Genomic DNA, 21196 nt, shown 5'->3' with positions numbered 1-21196 from the left:
CCGCGCGTGGGTAGGTGGGCGCGAGGGCTGCGCGGGGCCGTCGACCCACCTTGCGGCCGCGAGATGGCGACGGGAGGAGGGCGAGGGCGGGCGCCGTGCGGCTCCTCCGGCCGGGCTGCGTCCTGCGGGTCTGCCCGGCCTTTGGCACGAGCAGCGTGAGGACGGGCTTTCGAGCCTTCTAGAGCAGTAGGGCGGGTAAACAGACGGGCTCTGGCAGCCGGTGCCCGGGTAGCTCGCCGCCCGCTGGTTTGCTGCTTCTGAGGCGGGAGCGGAGCGACGCCTGAGGAGAGCAGCTTGCTGTGCTGCGGGCAGCTGCTGCCGTTCCGTGCCTCGTCCTGAGCGCGTGCGGAATCCGCACGTGTCGGACCTTCTGAGGAGAGTTAGCTGTCTGCCATGCAAGCCAGCGCCGAGAGCAGCCCCGTGCTCCTGCCTGGGAACGGAGCAAGTCTTTCGAGGAGCTCGGGGCAGCAGGCGAGGCGGGCTTGCTCCCACCTGGGGCCTCCACCTGCGGCAGTGTGAGGTGCTGCTCGGGCTCTTGGTCTGCGGTCATCTCGGAGACCGTAAAGTGGCTGAGAAGCTCCCTGGTGCATCGCCGCCGTACTGCGTGTGTAAAAGCATGCGGGCACGTTCTTGTTTTGTCCACTGTAAGGTAGAAGAATCACTTTACGATGGATAAGTGCTTCTGCTTTGTTGCTTCGTGTTCCGGGACAATGCAGCATGTCGTTCTCACCTTATTTTGGTGTCTTATGCTGGCACCATTAGCACCGAACAGGTGGCCCTCGTTTTTAAGGAGGCATTCAGCCTTGCCAGGTGTTAGCCTGCAGTTAGTCTTAGCAAGCGTTTTCCTGTATAGAACAGTGATGTGCTACAGGCTGCGAGGGTGGCCTTAGTGGCAGCAGATCTGGGACGGCCCTGCTCTGTAGTTCTGGGCACCTGTGTGATGGCTGTAAGAGTAAAGATTGTCCTCTGGGGGATTTTGGGAGCAGATAGTGTCAGGTTAACCCGTGCCATGTTCCCGATAAACTCGGTGGCTTTCAGGAGGAGAGCTATGTGCATCTCTTGTTAACTTTTTTTTTCCCACGTGTTATTTGTGTGCGTTTGAAGGGTGCAAACAGCTACGGACAACTTGGCCTTGGTCATAAAGAGGATGTGCTGGTACCTCAGTCACTGAAAGATGTTTCCTGCAAATGTCAAGACATCAGGAGCATCACTGGAGGAGGGGGACATTCTGCAGTTATCACTGGTAAAAATACTGCTCTTGCAAGGAGTGCGTGACTTGAACAGCCCGGAGAAAATGTTTTTCCTTTCTGGTGCGGTGCTGCCACCTATAGGTGGCTTCTGTGCCTGAGCAAGTATCAATTCTTAGTTGTAAAACAGGTTCCCCCTGGGCCTATCAACTTAATACTTTGGAGAAATTCCTTTGTTTATTCATCTTCTGTGTCTGTTAAATGACTTTGTGAGGCTAATTTCTAAACCCATTTGACAGAACAGCTTTTAATACAAAACCGTTACTTGTCCTCTGTTGAGGATGAGGAGGGAAGGAGTCAAATAGGATGCTATTCAATCTGAAGAAGTTTTAAGGTAAGGAACAGAAAATAGCATCTGATCTTCAAAAGGTTCTGCTTTATGCCATGGTTAATTATGGGAACAAAGGGATATGAACAGGTGTGAATGGTATGAAATTCTTCTGAAAATAGGTTCTTGTTTTGCTATGTGAGCTGTCCTCCTTGGCTCTTGACAGCTGTGCTTACTCAAAGATGTTTCTGGTGCATCAGAAGTATCTGTCTCTGTGCAATTCAGTGTGTTACATGACCCATAATTACCGTCTTTCTTGCAAGATCTCATTGCATATGTGTTTCTTTGTGAATTGAGTGTGATTTTGTGTTTTTTTTTTTTTTAACTATTCCAGGTGCTGGAGAACTCTTTGTATGTGGCCATAATAAAGAGGGGCAGTTGGGATTGAATCACACGGAAAATGTGCTCTGTTTTACACTGTGTGCTGCCCTGTCTGGCTTCTGTGTGCAAGAAGTGGCCTGTGGCTGGGATTTTACAATCATACTAGGAGGTAAGCCCATCTTTGCAGGAGTTGGGGGAATATGGGGGTGTGGAGAACACGCTGACAGCTCACATTGCTGTTGCTTGCACACTCACAGGTTTTAAACTGCATGAAAGCTATTGTGTGTGAGCTTCAGATCTTAACTGAACATTACGCGTAAAATCAGAAGTCTGTGGCCTCAGAGACCTGAGAAGGGGAGATGTTAGATCTTTTTTTTTTTTTCAGTTATTTCACTGTGTTTTTGCCTATTGTAATGTTACAATACTTCTGCTCAAAGATACGCCGATTGCTCTCTAACACCTTCTTTTGCAGGAGCTGGCCTTGTTCTGTCCTGTGGGTCTAATGCTTTTGGGCAACTAGGAGTTCCTCAAATTTCAGGTCCATGCTTGATTCCACAAAAGATTGAGGTAAAGATTTAAAAGCTCTATAGCTCTGTGCATTATGTTGCTTACAGCAATGACAAGGGTCTGGTGACCTCAGTGAGCTTTTACGCTTGGCTCTTCAACTGTTTTAAAGGAGTCCATCTAATGGACTCCTTTACAGAGTAGACAACCAGTGACAGTCTTTGACCCAGAAATGAAATGCTGCAGTTGCTTTCTTTTGTTGTGTGGGGGAGCTGCACACTTACAACAGAAAGTTGTCTTTGTCCTTAGAGCTGAGGATGTTTCATGTAACACATCTTGATAACATCTGCAGAATGGGTCTGTTCAGGTGTTGTAAAGTGATGCTAAAGTTACTGAAACCACAGAAGTTTACTTCAGCTGCAGCTTTACCTCAAGTCTGTAAGAGACTGGTAGGTTATACGCTTGCAGGCTGTTCCTACCTTTGCTATACCTCATTCAGCGTTTGCGACTCACAATTTGAAGGGTGGAACATGTAGAACAAAATAGGCCATCAATAATCCCCCTTGGAAAAAAAACCTGTGTCCAAGTTCAACAAAATTAGTTCTGTCAATTCTTTTGATGCTTTGGTCCTGATACTGAGTACTGTGATGTTATTTCCAGACCTAAAATCCTTTAGATAAAACCAAGCTTGGTCATTCTTAAAATAACTGGAGAGTGGGAAAGTATGTAGTAGCAGGAGAATGAGAAGTGGTAAAACTAAAACACTTTAGTTTTACTGCTTTTGAGAAGAAGATTATTTTTACTTTTTGCACGTGAAGGACCAGAAAAGTGCATGGACTCATTTCTTGTTTAACTTCAGGTATTTAACAGTCAATAGCAGTTTCCAAGGAAATAGGATGGAGAGTTAGCTAACAGGTTCTCTCTTGTCCACTACCTTCAACTGTAAGTGCTAAAGGCAACAGAGCTGGTGCTGCTCCTTTAGGTTGTGTGGAGGTCTGTGGTGATACCTGGAGGTGAGGCACTACTGTGGGTAGAGGGCTTCGAATGTAGCCTCAAACTATTTGTGTTAAAATGCTTTAAGTAGTAAGAACTGAGACTTCCATACCAAAAAAGCTTCTTTAGTGTTGGCTGTAAGCCTAACAGTGTAAATAAATTTCTCACGGGAATTCTAATTAATCCTTAATTTACACTGTAGCTTCTTATTTGAAGAATGCTAATGAAATACTTTTACATCCTGATAAACTCTATGTGTAACGCAGGTGATAACGTGAGAGCAGAAAGGACTCTCAGACAGGAATTGTAGCCTCGTGGTCTATACCAGCCACTGCTCTGTTGTGTTTTTTGGATTTTGTGACAGTCTGGTTAATGTAGGGAAGGAAGGACAGCTAGTGGTCCTCTAGTGAATAGGGGTTTTGTCACCTGGTGCTCCCAGGAAACTATAAGGGTACAGGACGTCACTCCAGTGTGGTGCTTTGAAAATGCAGGCAGTGACAGTGTAGACCATTCAATCATCTGAAATATTTTCTTTTGCTTTGTGACCTTTTAAGTGCTTGGATGGAAGTGAAGCATAGCTGACAAAAATTAGTAGGAACATCTAAAAACAAACTATAATACGTTGGTATGCACTGTGATGTGCAGGCTGGAATCGAGAGCTGTTTTCACTGTGCCCCACAAATGTGTTCAGCATATTCTGCTATTCTGCTTTTAGAGGCAAAAATATGAAAAACATCTTTTCTTTTCTTTTTTTTTCTTTACTTGAGCAGTCCCTCAAAGAGAAAGTAGTGGATATTGCTGCAGGACTGAGACATGCCCTTGCTGCTACAGGTAAATATATTATTGTTTTCTCATTTCTGGAACAAATTAAGACTATTAATGCCTAGTGTTTTAATGGCCTAGTTGGGGTGCAAAAAAAATAAGGGTGAATTTTAGCTTCTATTTATACTTGTGCAATGAGTTGTTGTCTAGAAGGGAAAGTTTGGTTTTGGCATAAAGAACACGCAAAGCATAATTCGAATCAGAGAAAATGAAAGTGCTTTTAAAACTAATTAATTATTCAATTGAGTTAAGTGATTTTATTGGTGATTATTGTGTTTTAATCTCTGTGCGTTCACCTTGGGAAGAGAGTGGTTTGGTGTTTCAGTGGGGAACTGGCATGGCGTCTCGGGCAAAGCGTGTGCACCAGGAGAAAACCCTCCCTCTGTTCTGGACTGCGAAGGAACCCTGTGAAATAAAAGGTAATCCTGGAGTTTAACTTCTTTGTCAAGGTGATAGAGCTGAAATATATTTTGCAGTGATGTGTAATGTTTCTTTTTACAAAGCTGCTTGGTATTATAAATATGGAGCGTCTGAAACAGGAGTGTACAAATTCATAATCCACAGGGAAAGAAGGTACTGAGTCTTTAGCATCTGTGACCCAGAAACAGGGGTTTTCATTGTAATATTCATTATTATACAATCATACATGGATATAACTTCATGGCTATGCACAAAATGATATCCTTTGTACAATTTTATAAGGCTAATTTTTCCCTAGGCCTGGAAGATGTGAAGGCAAAGAGAGTTGCTGCAGGCTCCTACCATTGTGTGTCTCTTACAGGTAGGCCCTTGGTGCAGGCATAGAAGTCTTTGTCTCAGCATGTAAGGGGGTTCTGTGCTTTGGAAGTGTCTGTCAGCTTTGGCTTGGCTGATCAGTGTGTTGTGGTGTAGTGCTGGTTAGCCATCCTACAGTGGTTTTGGATTCTGGGAACTTCCGTCTTAATAAGACCTGGATTGGCTTGTTAAATTCTCTGAGTTCTTTGTGTTTTATTCGTGGAGTCGGGTATGACACAGCCCTTAGAAATAAGCAAGGCTCTTCTCTCTTAGTGGTTAGAAACTGCAGGGATTTGTGAAAGCACTTGGTTGCATAGATCTCTGCAGCAGCAGTGCTGCCTCAGGTGACTGAATGGGTGAGCCCTGGCCAAGTGCAGCCCTTTGCCAATGGGAAAGAGTGTTAGGGGGCTGTGCTGTGGAACGCTGCTGTGGCTGTCCTCCTTCTGCAACTCAGAAAGTTGGCTGTGCTGTGCACGAGCAAGAGGTCTTGTTGGCTCTGCAGTAACATCTGTGTTAGGTGGGGTAAGAGCTCCAAGCATATTAAAAGCAGTGGGAAATTGCTTTATCACTTAGACACTTGCATAACTTAGGCCATTTATTCTTTACCCAGTGCTCCTGCTCTGGGTGCTAAGTATCTGGTAGTGCAAGTGTAAGAGAAATTTATTTGTTTATTTATTTATTTATTTATTTATTTATTTATTTATTTATTTATATTTCTTGGCAGACCAAGAGATGGGAAAAAAGAATAGCTTTTCATCTATAAACTTACGGTTCTGAAATGTGGGAAGTATACTGAACTGTATGAAAACAAATCTTTACTGAACTTCAGAAGGAGTTCTTAGCAAATATGCAGCCATCTGGTACCTCTGCCATCATCAAATGGAGTGCTGCAGTGCTTGCTTATGCAGAGAGATGGAGTTGTATGGGGAAACATTAGATGTGAATTACACTGAGCTCTGAGATGCAAAGTCTGTATGTGATTAGTGAAGAACTGACAGGACAAATAGAATCTGCTTTAGCTAATTAGCACTTTCTGTGTGTTTAGAGTGAGCAAATTGTTTCATGCTTTTTTTTCTTTTTTTTTTTCTTTTGAGAGCAATCTATTTGGCAACAGGGCGACCACATCTAACAAAGTAGGTGTTGAAGCTTTCAATAATATGCTGGTATTGCTGCCCTTCCTTCTGCATTAGCTTCTAAGGATGTTTATTTATTTAAGTTACTATAGAGTGTAGTATTTATTAAGTGAGCATCACTGCGGATTTTTTTCTAGGAATTTCCTGCTGAGCAATGCAGTTTTCTTGGGCTCTGTCCCACGAGCCACCTGCTGGTAGGACACTAAACACCAGTCATGGGGAGGCTTTTGATACAAGGGTTGAAGTGTATTGTTGCAAACATTATTTTTTCTTTTTATCAGTAAATAAAGGGGGCAGGGGATCTGAATGAAACTTTGTGTTGGAGATTTCAATCTCCAGACTTTCTTGGCGTGTGAACATGTACTTTGTGTGTGCATGACTTCTCTTGCTTGTGCAGAATGAACTGACTTCAGGAGGCCTGGCACAGCTCGTGTTCTGCTTATTACAGGTTATGTTTTTTTAACACGGAGGTCTAGAACCTGAACTGAATCATCTTAAAGATTGGATTAATGATAAGGTAGTATCTGCAGAAGGACTCATCTGAACACTTACCTCGTTACTGTCAATTGGCTGTTAGGCTGTGAGCATCTCCAACTCGTATTGGGGAACCACATGAAGCAAATGCATGTTTCTGTAAATATAATTATCCCTGTGGGTGGAATCCTGGAGTGTGTACTTGCATAAACGCTTCTTCTGCAAAGGGAGTGGGGGAAGACAGTTACTTACAGAAGTTGTAGTAGTGCTTTCAGACATGATAATGTTTTGATTTTGCTTTGTGATGAGTAGTACCTGCTTTACCTACCTGTTCTTAGCTGTGTGTCACATTCCTTTAGGAAGTGACTGAGCAGGGTGGGATAGAGAGCATTAGACCATCCCTGCTTTTGAGGATTTACTGAATATGCTCAAGCTGAATTCAGCAGCAGAGTTACAAGTGGAGCTGGGAGCCTGCAGCTCTTGTAAAGAGACTGGGAGACTGTTCAAGCTTCCCAAGTGCTTGAGAGGAGTTGTGTTATTTGCTGCTCTTCATGTTATCTACCGGGCTGAGTCTAAGCTTTGGGCTGGAGGTAAAAGCTGGCCTGCAAGGACAGAGTGGGCAGAGAGGGAGTGATCAGTGAACGACCTCAAAATACTTTAAGCTTTTTCTCTAAGATATTTACTACTATACTTAGTTCTCTTATAAAACTTTGCTTTTGCTGTAAAGGTGTTTCAGTCATCTTTCAGAAACTCAGAATAGAAATGAGGCCTGAGTGAACCTCAATCTCAAAACTCTGGTTGTCTCAGGAAGTCAGTGTAGCTCTCAGAAAACACATTTTGTTGTTAAAACCCTGGCAGATATTTCTCATATTCTGATTACAGTGTGTGTGCTTGTGGTAAAGAGACCCTCCTTTCCTCAAAATCACTGAGCTGAGACAAGTAATGTATCTGGTGTTGTTCTGTGTGGTGTCACTTTCAACTTACTTTACTTCTTTATCAACTGCAGGTGAAGGACACCTCTATGTCTGGGGTAGCAACAAACACGGGCAGCTGGTGAGCAAAGAGGTATTTCTTGTTGAGCCCAAGAAGATCGACACTCAGTTTTTCTCACATGAAAAGATTGGAGCAGTTTGGAGTGGTTGGACTCATTTGGTGGCACAGACAGGTAGGATGTGCACAAAGCAGCCAGATGTGGCAGCAGATCTGTAAATAGCCTACACTGCATGCAAACTGTGATCTTACTAATATTAACTGAATGCAGGAATGAGGGAGAGGGAGAAGATAATCCTGAACAAGTGTCTGCCTGAAAGGCATGGAGAGGGTCATAAGTAACCAGGGAATGGTTCATACCTGAGTCTTAGCTGAGGATCTAAAGATCTACCAGAGCACAGTTGTGCTAATCTTTTTATACTTCAAGACTGAGCGTACCTTCTAGTGCTGCTCTTGCTCTTTTGTAGCAGGGTGCTTAAAAATGAATAAAATAATGCGTTCAGAAGAGAAACAAGCTGAGCTGGTTTAGAGTGCCTTGCTTCTATGGTCAAACTTGGAAAGTGTTTAGAAAAGATAAGTAAAAAGAGACCTCATTAGTTTGCAGAGTGTTATTATAAGATGAAATGATTCTGTTGAAGCTGTTTGGCTGTACCTTCCTGGGAATAGAAAATGTGAAAGATTGCCGCATGCAGAAGACTTACAGGGTCAGATTCTTTCCTAGAAGTAGATAAGGAAGGCTGTGTACTAATGACATCCATGTGTAAAATGATGATTGATCTGATGAAGGTCATTAAAATGCATTTGCATTGCTGCTCTGTTGTGCAATACAAAGGTAGAAGAGAAAGGTAAAGCATCTGAAACAGTTTTGCTGTCAACATATGTGAATAGTATGTGCAGTTTATTTCTATCTGTACTGAGGTATGAGAGTTAAGATGGTCAAAGGGATTATTATTTTATTAAACCAAAAGAATAGCCAGAGTTAGATTTGCAGGGGTTACATACATTTGTTTTAGCTTGTGCAAACTGCCAGGTAAGGAAATGAAGAGCAGATGGAAGCATTTTTCTTAGAGTTGTGTCGGAGATTTAAGAGGATCTGGGCTGTCAGGATACAACCAGTTCATTAAAAACCTGCAGAGGGGCCACAGATCTGTTGTTATTACTTGATTCTGTAGTTATGGATACTGGTTCAAGGAGTGCTTAGTCTCCTTGGTCACTGTGTGCTCAAACGTCACAGTGTGCTGAAGTGTGGTATTAAATTGGTGCTGTAAATAATGAAATGGTCACACAGTGATGTCCTTGCTCTGTGAGAGAAGTGCCTGTTTTAATTACAGCGTACTGTGAACTCTTGGTGGTTGGACTTGAAGAGATGCGATGCATGACTGGAAAAACAAATTGGTTAATCATTCTGTTTCCTGGCATTCGTTGTTTGACATCAAAGTACGTGAGAGAAATGCCATGTCGAAGGCATTGCTCTGCCTGCCCTCTCAGCTATTTGAAAGCTTTGAATGCTGATTTTTTTCAGAGGATGCATACTGAAAATTTCTTAGCTGGAGTCAATGCAATGTGCTGCTTAGAAGCATTTCAGGCGGAGTAGGAATTTCTCTCAAAATGCATGATTCTTGATAATCAATGTCACTCTCACTGGAATAGAAGTGGTGGAAGAAATGACATTAGTCAGGACAGCCTATTTTTTAAACAGAAGGTCTTGTCAGCGTGGTTTGCCTGGCTTCATTCTTCCTTATAATAACATATATCCATGAAATAAAACTTTCCTGAGGTTTTAGAAACTCCAGTGTTTCACTTATTTATCCACGGTCATTACTGAACTGAAGGGAATATTCTAGTAGGTGGTTTTAAGATGGGGAGGGTGGAATTCTGCTGACTGACTAGCAGAGGTACTTTTTTTTTTTGGTAAATGTTTGAAACGGATTTAAATAGGCTGGCTTGGTGTCTGCATCAGAACTGGCCAAGTGGTGTAGAGCGGTAAGTTATTGCTGTATTTACAATTTTAAATCTCTTTGAAAGTCAACGGACCTGAGTCTTAAATTATTTGGAATAAGGTTTTGAATGGCCTTTGGCAGCATCCAGACACAAATCAGAACCTTATGGGACTTCCAAAGGTTGCTCAACTGCCAGATGTAGCGTAAGCTAAGCACTTAACTTGCTGAAAAATCACTAATTGCTTACAGATAAACTTGCAGTTCTCTAAGTAACTGAAAATGCAGCCCAATTGAATGCTTCTCCCTGTCATTCTCCCTCTGTTATTTTTACTGCATCCTAGCAAAAGAGGAAATGCTGCTCCAGTTTGCTGCTGCTGAAGTTGCATAAACCAGTGCTCTCCAAATGACTTTGATCACAAATCCCTATCAGTAAGAAAAAAACCCAACACAAAATAACAAAACTTTTTGCTCATGCACCCCCACTTTAAGTGTACTTACTATTTTAGAGTATGCATTGCTTTTATTACTGTAGTGTACTATGCAAATTATAAAATATACACAGAAGTAGAAATTAAGGGATGAAATAAAGATGAAATGCTATTGAAAACACTACGTAAAATATTACTTTTGATGTTTAAATGTTCATTTGTAAATTCACAAATGTTGCCATCTCAAAATGACTCTTGGATCTTTATGTGCCGGGTGAGCAGCGCTCTCCTGCACAACCATAGAGCACTGAAATGGTTCGGTGTGATGGTAAAAACAACCATTTGGAGGAGCAGTGGGAGTTGTAGCGGGTGCTGTGGATTAATACTTTTAAAGCAAGTCTAAACAAGTTACCAACTTACTTATCAGACAAGAAGGAATGTTTCCTAAACGTTTTCTTCTTTAATACTAAGTTCTCCCTGTTATGTTGACCACTCTGTTTTAAAAGACTTGCTTTGCTTTTTCTTTCAAACGATTGCCAAAATTTTCCATTGTGACTTAAAGGAAAACACACAAAAAGCTTTTTTTAAACAACTTCTTATCTATTTCTTCCCTGCTATGTCCTTATAAATAATTTCAACTGCTCCTGAAATCACTCAAATGCATGCATCTCTTTTAATATGTTATGTTCTATCTCATTCAGCAACTGTGTTGAATGTTGTGTTTCCAGTCCTTCCTTCCTTCCTTCCGATCTCCTTAGAGTCTGGTAAACTCTCTCTTCTGTTATGTCTATCATGAAGTAGGTCAGTTTCAAGAAGTTAATTCCTGAGATAGGAATTGCGTGACTCAAGGAATTTAAGGAGCATTTTCATAGCGTGCTGTGTTGTTCATCATCACCCTTAACTGATCTTATTCTGATCCAGTTCTTTTTAATCATACAGGTCTCTTTTGGACTTTTTCTGTCGTACACAAAATTACTTTAAAATAACTCAGAGTCCTTCCAGGTAGCTCCTGGTCTTTACTGATTCCCAAGGATGTACACAACTAGACCTTTATAGAACCACTTCAAAATAAGTTGCTGTTGTAATGCTCTGTGAAATGGTCCTGGTCAGTGATGGTTGGTCCAAAAAGATTAAGAGACTCTGCTTGTTTTTGATCAGGTCTCTGATGATAAGATATGTGCTTGCTACTGTCTTTAGTTTATTCATTATTTGCTGCATGAATGCTTGTATCAAGTGACTTTGAAGGCGTGCATTTCCATTATGGCAGCACTGTTACTGCTGCTTAGGTGAAGGACAGACCAGATGCATTTTTTTTGACTTTGGACTCCAAGTGCAAGTATTTCTCTTTACAGGTGACTGCTCTGTAAAATGGTTTGTTTCTTTCCCAACGCACTGCTTTATGGCCCAAGGAACACCAGTGCCATGTATTTGATACCGTTTTGAAGAACGATCAGCTCTTTGCATATCTGCTTAACAATGTCTACTTTAATTTGTGGTCCTTCTCCAATTGATAGACACTTTGAATGTAGCAGCTGAAAGTGAGGCTATCACAAAAATCATTTGTGAGAGAGTTAAATTGTAGCTTGTAATACTGAAGGTTCCAAAGTAGGGAATTTGGAAAAATACAGAACTGATGTGAGTTGGAGGCAAATCTAAAAACAGCTAGAAAAGACTTTTAAAGACTGAAAGGTGAATCATCAACTCGTTTCAAAACAAGTGATTTCCTTTTTAACTCTGAGATCTTGTTAATAGGCCTTCTTAAGCTGCCTTGTTTTATTATCTAAGTGTTCAGAATATGTTCTCTAGGTTATTTTTCATGTGACAGCACATGGAATGGTGGTCTACTTGAGTTCACATAAAGCATTCCAAACTCTCTCCCAGAAGGAGTTGCCTTCAGAAGGCGGTTAGAAGGATCTATCTGCTTCCTATCTAAAACTGCCAGTGGCTAAAACGTCTTGGGAGAACAGCATACTTCAGACTCCTTAACATAGCCTGAATAATGTCTGGAATCCTTATTCTAAATGTGCATCTGAGTTTGTGCTCCTGCAAACCTCCCTTGACCTGACATCAGTCTGCATGAAGGCACTGGGGTGGTCTCATGGGCCAGTGACCTACGTGGTAAAACAAGCTCATCTTCTGTTTTTCTGAAGCAAAAGAGAATGCATCCAAAGGCTGAGAACAGAATGATGGAATCTTTCTAATCAGAGGCTAGAAGGAGGGCTTGGTGCTCTGTTTGCACCTGGGCTTTCTTCAGTCAGTAAGAGAAGCTCTCCAGCCTTGCTGTAAGTGGTGCAGTGGACGGAGCTGCAGCCAGGTGAGGTGTATGGGCGCTGCTCTCCGGTACCAAGCAGTGCGGTGTCAGCCCACTAGAGGGCCTTTCCAGATTTCTTTTGAATCGAGGCTCTGCAGCCTTCCTGCTACTGGAAAGCATACATCTTTGCCTTGAAATTTTCAGCAACTCCCTGAGTGCAAATCCTGATTTTTTTTCTTTTTTTTTTTGCACCTTATCTGCTATACCAATAAGGCATCTGTTTTATAAGGACTCTTTTGTCCTTTTAGCTGCTATAGAGTGTTCTGCCAAAAAGAACTGCAGTTGGGAAATGACATTTTGAACAGTGAATAGTTTAGAGATCTTGTTGCAGTCATCTGAGTTTATTGAGTTCTGGTGTTCTGGAGCCTGTGTTTGTTTAAAGCTAAGTCAAAATGCTCACATTGCTATTATCCCTATGAAAAACAATAACAACAAAACCCCTTTCTTATTTTCCTTCTGCTTTTTAAGATCTTTTAAATAGTGGCTATACCTAAGGGGTGGTATGGGTCTTTGTCTTAGTGGTTAGTGATAATACAGCAGTGCTGCTTGCTAAAGCAACACCACACACAGCAAGGTTAGGTATTTACTTTCAGGACTGAAGAAATGGAATGCCAGAGTGTATATTTACAGGCAAGTCATCAAATGTATGTTCTGAATTTGGCTTGTTTAGATGGAAGAGCAGAATTAGTGCTGTTTCCTGCTATGTAAATTTGGCCAGTAGGATGTCATGGGGTGTAATCTGGTGGGGCAAGCTGTTGATTTTTCTGAGCCATGTAAGGTTGTTGTGTATTAATTTTTATGCAGACTTGCACTTTCATATACTAATTTGCCTTTCATATATATTCATGCGTAAGTGTTAGCTGAGGACTGGTCTACAAAGGTGAGAATTGGTGGATTTTCAGTTTTGAGAAGTATGTTTGTGACCCAAGGAGGACTTGAATGTTAATGTTAGCTATCTTTTGATCTCTGGAATAATGTGAGAGGTTAAATTCCTTCTTTTTGTAGGATAAAGCATATAAGGAGAAAAGGGATAAGGAACGCTCTGCAATCTTTGAGTCTCCCTATGATGCTTTGTTTAGGGACATGGTTAGTGAGCATGGTGGTGATGGGTTGACTGTTGGTCTAGATAATCTAAGTAGTCTTTTCCAACCTTAATGTTTTTTTTTTTCCTTTCCATTTGCCTCAAAGATGGGAGAGTTTGTGATTATTTGCTACCTGAGAGAAAGCAGAAAGGATTTTGTGTCAATCTTCAAAGTGACTTCCTTATGGGTAGATCTCATGTTCTGACTGATAATGAAATTTCTGGTTACATTAAATGTGAAAAAAACCAAACATCTATCTATCTATCTATATCTTTGGATGCATGTTTTTGGCTGGCAAGTTTTCAAACTTGAGGACATACCCTGAAGGTCCTATATTTGATTATATAGGCTACAGCATGAAGAGAGGAGTAAAAGAAACACAGAAGCTTGGGAACCAAAATTCAGAGATTAAAGCTTTGCAGTAAATATGGGTTCTGTGGATAACTTACAGTATGCAGTAACAGGATTGGAGGTTCAAGGTGCATATGGGAATTGCCTTATTTCTTGCATTGTTAACAAAGCTGCCTCCTTGCTCCATTGCCAATTTTTCACTGCTGTTTCAACTTAGATAATTATTATTTTTAGGACAAGCTTACATAAGCTGCTGAAGCAAAGGTTAATGGGAAGCATGCAACCTGTAACTCAGGAAGTCTGTTCTGGGCTGGCAGCCAGCTGAGAGCCAGATCTTGGGGGGGGCTGGGGTCAGATTGGTGTCAGGGCTGCACCTTCTGTGGGTGCTCTGAGAATTGAAATGTCTGGGAATGCAAATACATAAAAATGAACATTTATTCAGCATTGTGTGGGCACGTAAGATTTACATGTGTAAAGAGGTGTACTGACCAACACTGAATTGACAAGATGTTTATTATACTTGTGTGGAGTTCACCTTCTGTATTGAATTAATTTTATCTTTTTAGTAGACACATGTAAGTAAACTCTGCAAAATGTGGGCATAAATTATTATACTCTGAATATCTGTGGCAATTTACCATTTGTTTTATAGTTGTTTGGCCACATCTATAGAGTTTTTTTAAAAGTAATTTACGTTTTAACAGACAGTTTCATTTCAGTTGGAAATCATCCCATTAATGCAAAAGCTTTGAGAAAGATGCAGTAAAGCTAATGAATTGAATCAAAATCCTGCCGTTTTGAAAACTGTGAAGGTGAATGTCCAGATGTCCCACCACGTGGTCTTCAGCCATCTCTTTTGGTAATCCTCAGTTCTGCTCCCAAAAGATTGCTTTTTTTTTGATCATCTTTTGCCTTGCTTCCAGGAACAACCTGCTTTTCATGAGTTGAGGATATTTATTGGCATCAATCTGTTAGAAGTGATTGGGAAAACTGAATGAAAACAGAAAGCATCAATGACTTATGGGAACTAATATTTTTCCATTCCTGAAATCACTTTTCTTGCTACTTGCTCAGCTATGGGCCAGTCTGTATCTCTGCAGCCCCAGTGCTGTGAATTCTGGGAGGGTTTGAGTGTACAGGTTCAGCCAGTCTTTCAAAAACAAAAACCCCAGAAGACCTGAGCTGGTGACCTGAAGAGCCACGTTCATCAGACATTGAAGGAGTTTATCACATTGTTATCTATTTCTGGAGTTTTTATGGAAATTCTTTCAAGGAAGGAAATTAATTTTGTAGACTTTTTATATGTGGAAGATTTCTGCAGGTAAGGCTCAAAAGCCAAATGATACAACTTGTCTTTGGGGAAGGGTGGCAGGGGGTTGCATGTTGTGAGGGCCACTGTAGAGCTTTGTTCTTGTAACTGCCAGTTTGCTGGGGAGTCTCAGGGAAGCTCTGCTGGCAACAAATAGATCACAGTAATCCTTGGATCTCCAGTGTTTGGACTCCTGAGGCGCAGCAGGTCTTGTTTCCAACAGCTATGTCTCAGCAGCACAACAGGAGCCTTCTATTACATCCCACTCTCTGTGTCTGTCCCTCTTGTTTGGTTCTGTCTGACAACACAAGTGTGCATCTTGCATGTATTTTTTTTCCTGTTCTTTAACAAGAACTAAAAAAACAGGATCTTTAAGTTGTATCTTGCTTATATAGCCAATCACATTTTCTTCCTTTATAATATCAAGCTGTTGCTACCAAGTTAATGAGTTTCTAGCACACTGAACATTAAAACATTCTGGATTTTATTTTCAAAACTGTATGGATTTGAGTTCAAGTTACCTATAAATAGGTAGAAAGGATTGGCATTTTCTTTGACTCCATGAACTGGCATTGTTCCTTGGCTTTATTTTTAAACTTATAGCTAAGGTGAGTCTGTGTGTATTTGTGTATTGCTGCACCTATTTATGCTGCCCCCTGACTTCTACATGACTTTGGTAAAACATTTGAAGAAATTCTTTTTATGAATCAAGGAGCAGGCCTGGTTCAAGTCTCTGAAATCATATCCTATCAAGTGTTCAGTTTTTCATATATACTGTTTTCTTCATAGATACTTAGTAACAATCTTTTGAGTGATTTGTGTTATCTCTTTGGTAATTGTCCCTCTTTTGCTCCTCCTTGTTCTTAGTAATTTTCAATTGGTACATTAAGTAGTTATGCATACCATACAATCATAGCATGGCTTGGATTGTAGGGGACCTTAAGGATCAGTGGGTTCCAACTCCCTGCATGAGGGGGTTGCCAGTCACCAGCTCAGGCTGCCCAGGGCCCCATCCAGCCTGGCCTTGAGCACCTCCAGGGATGGAACATCTGTAGCTTTGCTGGGCAGCCTGTGCCAGTGCCTCACTGCCTCTGAGTACAGAATTTCTTCCTAATAGCTAATCTAAATCTCCCCTCTTCTAGTTTAAAACCATTATTCCTTGTTCTATCACTAGCAGACTGTGTAAAAAGTTGATCTCCCTCTTGTTTTGTAATTTCATTTTAAGTACTGGAAGGCTGAAATGAGATCTCCCCAAATCCCCTTTTCTTCTCTAAGCTGAACCAGCCCACCTCCCTAAGCTAAAGGAGAGGTGCTCCAGCACTGTGATCATTTTTGTGTCCCTCCTCTGGACCAAGCAGCTTTCTCATGCTGTGGGCCCTGGATCTGGATGTAGCACTCCAGAAGGGATTTCACAGGGGGTGAAGTAGAGCCAGACAATCATCTCCCTCTCCCTGCTGTCCACTCTTCTTTCCCTTGTAAACTATCTTGTGAGTATATTGGATATACTAAATGGAGATTTAGGTGGCTTATGGAGAGTAGGATTTAAATGGATTTTTGTTAAATGTACTTCACAAAAAATGTCAAAGGGTGTGTGTTTGTTTTTTTTTTTTTAAACAAGAATTGTAAAACTGGAGGAAATAACTATGATCGGTGTGTGTTGTTTTTTTTTTTTAAACAAGAATTGTAAAACTGGAGGAAATAACTATGATCATGTTTGCTCATTTATGTGCATGGCAGCCTATAGAATTCCTTTCCCACCGTAGAAGGGGAAGATAGAACATGGAGCTTTTCTAGCCAGGCTATCTTGGCCATGACTTCCTCATGCTTGCTTACTCCTGTCCAGGTGCATTTTGCTAAATATTGTGTGACTGGATGAGCTTAGAGAGCTTCAGTTCCTCTTCAGCAGAACACTTCAGGGCTTTTTTAACAGAGATTTTGTGTGGGAAGAAGGGCTCCGTTATATTCAGTTTCTCTCCTCTTTTTTCCTTGCCATATCTGCTGTTGGAAATGACGATTGTTGTGGACTTAGTAATGTGAATGTCTGCCCTGGTTTGGAGGAACTTTGATCTCAAAAAGCTTTCAGAAAAATGAACCTGTAAAATGTGGACGTGGTATAGATTTTATTTAGCTCATTAGTGTGTGAGGTAATTCTTTTTTCCCCCTTTTTGTTTATTTTCTTTGCTTTCTGTGGTTAGATTGCTGCAGTTTATGGCTAGCCATATATTTTGCAAACATAATAAACAAGGTCAGTTACATTAACAAGCATGTGGAAGGTTATGAGTAAGAAGGTTCTGATGGGATCTTGCTGACTGCACAGACACTGTATGAAGCAGAGAACCCCCTGATCCCTCGCTCTTTGAAGACAGACTCATTTGTTCACCCACAATGGCAATGATTTGTGTGACAGTGGCTTTGGATATTCCTTATCATTTCAATTTGAAAACAAGACACAATCTCTTCCTGGTTGTGATGTCTGCTGAAAGATTTTACCTGAACTCTCAGTAGCGGTGGCTTCCTTTTGTCTCAAGAAATAATACCTTAATGAGCTAATTGCCTACAAGGATCTGTAAATGTGGTATTCCTTGTGTTTTCTATATCCTGAGTCAATGTCAAGAAGAGTTGTGGTTTTGGAAGGCCCAGAAGAGCAGATTATTTGTTCCAAGCAATTTCTTGGGATTTCTTTCTCTTATACATTTTCCCTTAATGCAAATTAAACTGTTGAAATTGGAGTGATGATAACTGTATTGGAAACACCTCCCATCTTACAGCTGTTGTCTAATCAGGATATGAAGGTGATATTAAGTTCTACTCAGAAGAAGGAAGAATTTGGCTGTAAATGTCTCTTTCTGGTTCTGCTGTGTGTTTGTAGCTGAAGTTATTGCCACTGCCTGAGCCATTTGTCTATTTTGTTTATACTGTCCTATTTTGTTGTGTGTGTGTGTGTGTGTGTGTGTTAAACCACTTCCCATGTATCATAGACATTGCTTCAATCACATTATACTGATGTCTGCCAATTCACCTATATGAAGCTGAAAAGAAATGAAGGCAAAAGAAAATTTGCAGCTTTATTGATTTCCATCAAACCGCTCCCAAGTTCCTTATCCACTGTATTTTTAGAGAAAGATCCAAATGTGGAGTAAGTAACTTACAAGATCACTGCTAATTGTTCTGGAGGTGGAACAAGCAATAACCTGAGTCTCTGCCTGCCAGCCTCAAAGCTTTTACAGAATCACAGGATGGCCCGGGTTGGAAGGGACCTCAAGGTCATGAATCTCCAACCCCCCTGCCACAAGCAGGGCCACCAACTCCCCATTTAATACCAGACCAGGCTGCCCAGGGCCCCATCCAACCTGGCTTTGAACACCTCCAGGGATGGGGCATCCACAACCTCTCTGGGCAGCCTGTGCCAGCACAATTCAGCTGTTTGAATTCAGCTTCCAGACTTCGTGTGTTGTGGTTTCCACCATGACACCTCTTCATTAGGCTCTGTCACTCAGGAGTGAGGAAGGCTGATTTGGAGGATTCCTCCCTACGTCCCCTTTCAGCTGAGAGACATAGGACACTCCTGTCAGATTGGTATTGTGGTCTGTAGAATGGAGATCACGTTGATTATCATTGGATTCTGAGTTTTGCTGCTTCTCATTGCAACTTAAGCCTGTTCTGTGATTGGGGAAAATCTGGAATGCTATCAAAGTGACCTTCATAGGGATATTTGTGTCTACAGTCCAGGAAGCAAAATGAGGAATGAGCTGGGGTAGCTTAGTTTGGCTGCACTGTGTCTTGGTGTTAAGACCACTTAGGTGGACCCGTTACTTTTGTAGGTGCTCCAGTTCTGGCTGTATCCTGTCTGGTCTTGTGCAAAGTACTTCTCGAAATGTATGGGAGAGGAAGCTGCAGCTTTTAAAATCTGGCTTTACCTTGGTGCATAGGTGTTTAGTTCAGCTTAAGCTCGACTGATGCTTATTGTTTCACTTGCATTTTAACTCATTCACACTTAAGTTGCTATAAACTGAAGTTGAAGCTTTGCACAGAGGTGAAAAGAAAGACCATAGACTAGAGAAACCTCAATTGTTGTATGGAAAAATTTGGTAGGTGAATTATGTAATGTAGGCAAATCAATGTTGTCAGCCTTCATCACATTTAACTGGAAGTACACTGTGCCTTATTTGCCCTGGCTGCTGATCTTTCTGGGCAAAAGAATGACAGTTTTATTTTGAGCATTTAACGTTATCACATGACATAGTTGCATATAGCAGAGCAATGACAGAATTGTCTGAAATTTCAGCAACTCAAAGCCCTTGGTAGAGTAAAGCATTGATGTGAAGCAGACAAATGGTAAGGATGTGCACTTGAGAAATTATGCATTTATGCAAAGGGCCTACAACATGATCTGAGTTCAAAGTTTGACTACTTAGTGAAGTAGGAGTGCTTTGCACCCACCATGCATGAAACAATAATGTGAAAGCTGAAACCAGTCATTACATAATAGCAAAACTAATCTGCATGACATATGTTTTCCAGACGTGATGTATATTTATTCTGCCTTGTTGGTCTCTGAGCCGTGTGTGCAAGAGAGATGGCTGTTGTGCTTCAGTGTGACTTCATTTAAAACTGTGCATTTGTAACGTTTTTGTAGATAAGCTCCACTGTTGGAAGGAGCTGCCTACGTGTACACAATCTGTACGCACGTGTGCATTGATCTAGAGATTTCACTTAACCTTAGTAGCTTCTTAAGACTTATTAAATACTTGTTTTTCTAACCTTTTAAATGACATTTTTTGTACGATGTAATTAACTATGCAGGGTTAATAGTCACTAATGAATCTTATTATTTGAGCATAGGTAATGCGCTTTTTAAAAGCTTAGTGAGAATTGAGTGTTCCTGAAAAGCAATGTCTTCTGGGACTTTTTTCCCAAGAAACAGAACAAAAACAAAGCAAGGATGGGAAAAAAAACAAAAATCCCAACAACAATAACAACAACAAAACAACCCTAACCATCTGGCTTCTTCTTTTCATGGTTACCTTAGAGTACTTTTCAAATAGTGGATTTGAGGTAAGATCTGATAGAGTCCAGGAGATATATTAGCAGCTATGAATTTTGAGTACTGCATTTGTGGTCGTGTAGGATGTTTTCTTTCCCCTTCTTTGCTACTTAGCAGATACAGATCTGACAGGCAGGTATAGCTGCTCCTTCCACTTGGTAGCCAGACTGGTGACTTTTCTTGTTTGAATTACTCTAGCTGTGAGGAGCCATGAAACAATCTAACATAAGCCCAACATGAAAAAATTAAGTCAGGCTTTTTTTGGGGTGAGTAACCGTGCTTGTATGAATGCTGGGAATGACTCTGTGCTGCTACAGCATGAAGTTGTACTGATGTAAGTATGAACAAATAGATGTTTTCTAGTACTTGGGGGTTTTATTTTTTGTGCATTTGTATGCATTCAGCTGGATTTGAGTGCCCTGAAAATACCATGACTGATGTTTATGTTCTAGCACTCAAGTCTTGTCCATATACAAGTGTGATCAGCAACTGGTAGCCATCAATATTTCTTGTATTTCTTATGTTTCTTAAGCAAAGTCAGTTTTCTTTCTACTAATTTCCATGCTGCTCTGTGCCTTGATTTCCTTGAATTAAAAGATGGATATCTTTTTTAATACAACCCATGAAAAAAAGTCACATTGCTTTTCTTATAAATACTGCTGAAATCCAAGCCTTATGATTAACTCGTGCTATACAGTAGGGATGTGTACTGGTTTTGCTGACTTGGAGTTATGTTGATATCCAGAGCTGTTTTCATTTGGCAGTATATTTCAGACACTCGTTTTTTATAATTATATGCATGTAAGCAGAAAAAGGATACTGCAAGATTAACGTGCTACTCTGAGAAGCTTGCAGCCAGAAGCTGAGGAGAGCCAAACCAACAACCTGAGGTCATCCCTGGTTCAAGAACAGGCTGGACACTGAACGTGCCTGCTCAGAGGCATGATCCAAGGCCAGCCCCAACTGCTGTGCAGCAAGCTCTGGTTGGTGAGCGAGGCTCAGAGTAATGGCATGAAGAATAAACAGATTGCTCCTACCCCAAGGAAAAATTTGAAGGGGACTTTGCAGACCATGACAGTTGCACACTTGTGTTTTTGAAGAGTTCTTTTGTATAATAGGAAAAAGAGACGTCCAGTTTGTGTCAT

The 21196-nt window shown here is 41.2% G+C and overlaps 1 protein-coding gene across 3 annotated transcripts in view; it reads left to right on the top strand.

Annotated features, from left to right (window-relative positions):
• The first annotated feature begins 80 nt into the window (after positions 1–80).
• Positions 81–21196, top strand: part of SERGEF (secretion regulating guanine nucleotide exchange factor) — a 77681-nt gene continuing 56565 nt past the window's right edge. Inside the window, exons 1-8 of one of the 3 annotated variants that reach the window (XM_010711079.3) lie at positions 92–649; positions 1105–1243; positions 1910–2065; positions 2369–2463; positions 4164–4224; positions 4521–4634; positions 4934–4996; positions 7603–7761. In XM_010711079.3, the coding sequence (XP_010709381.1) occupies positions 617–649; positions 1105–1243; positions 1910–2065; positions 2369–2463; positions 4164–4224; positions 4521–4634; positions 4934–4996; positions 7603–7761 (820 nt within the window). In that variant the 5' untranslated portion in view covers positions 92–616. Of the gene's footprint in view, positions 650–1104; positions 1244–1909; positions 2066–2368; positions 2464–4163; positions 4225–4520; positions 4635–4933; positions 4997–7602; positions 7762–21196 lie in introns of all 3 variants that reach the window. The other 2 variants (XM_031553447.1, XM_031553448.1) reach the window with 2 other exon arrangements.

The sequence above is a fragment of the Meleagris gallopavo genome, chromosome 5 (assembly GCF_000146605.3).
Source record: "Meleagris gallopavo isolate NT-WF06-2002-E0010 breed Aviagen turkey brand Nicholas breeding stock chromosome 5, Turkey_5.1, whole genome shotgun sequence".
NCBI classification, from domain to species: Eukaryota; Metazoa; Chordata; class Aves; order Galliformes; family Phasianidae; genus Meleagris; species Meleagris gallopavo.
Note: the sequence above shows the minus strand (reverse complement) of the source record. Positions and strands in the feature narration are given on the sequence as shown.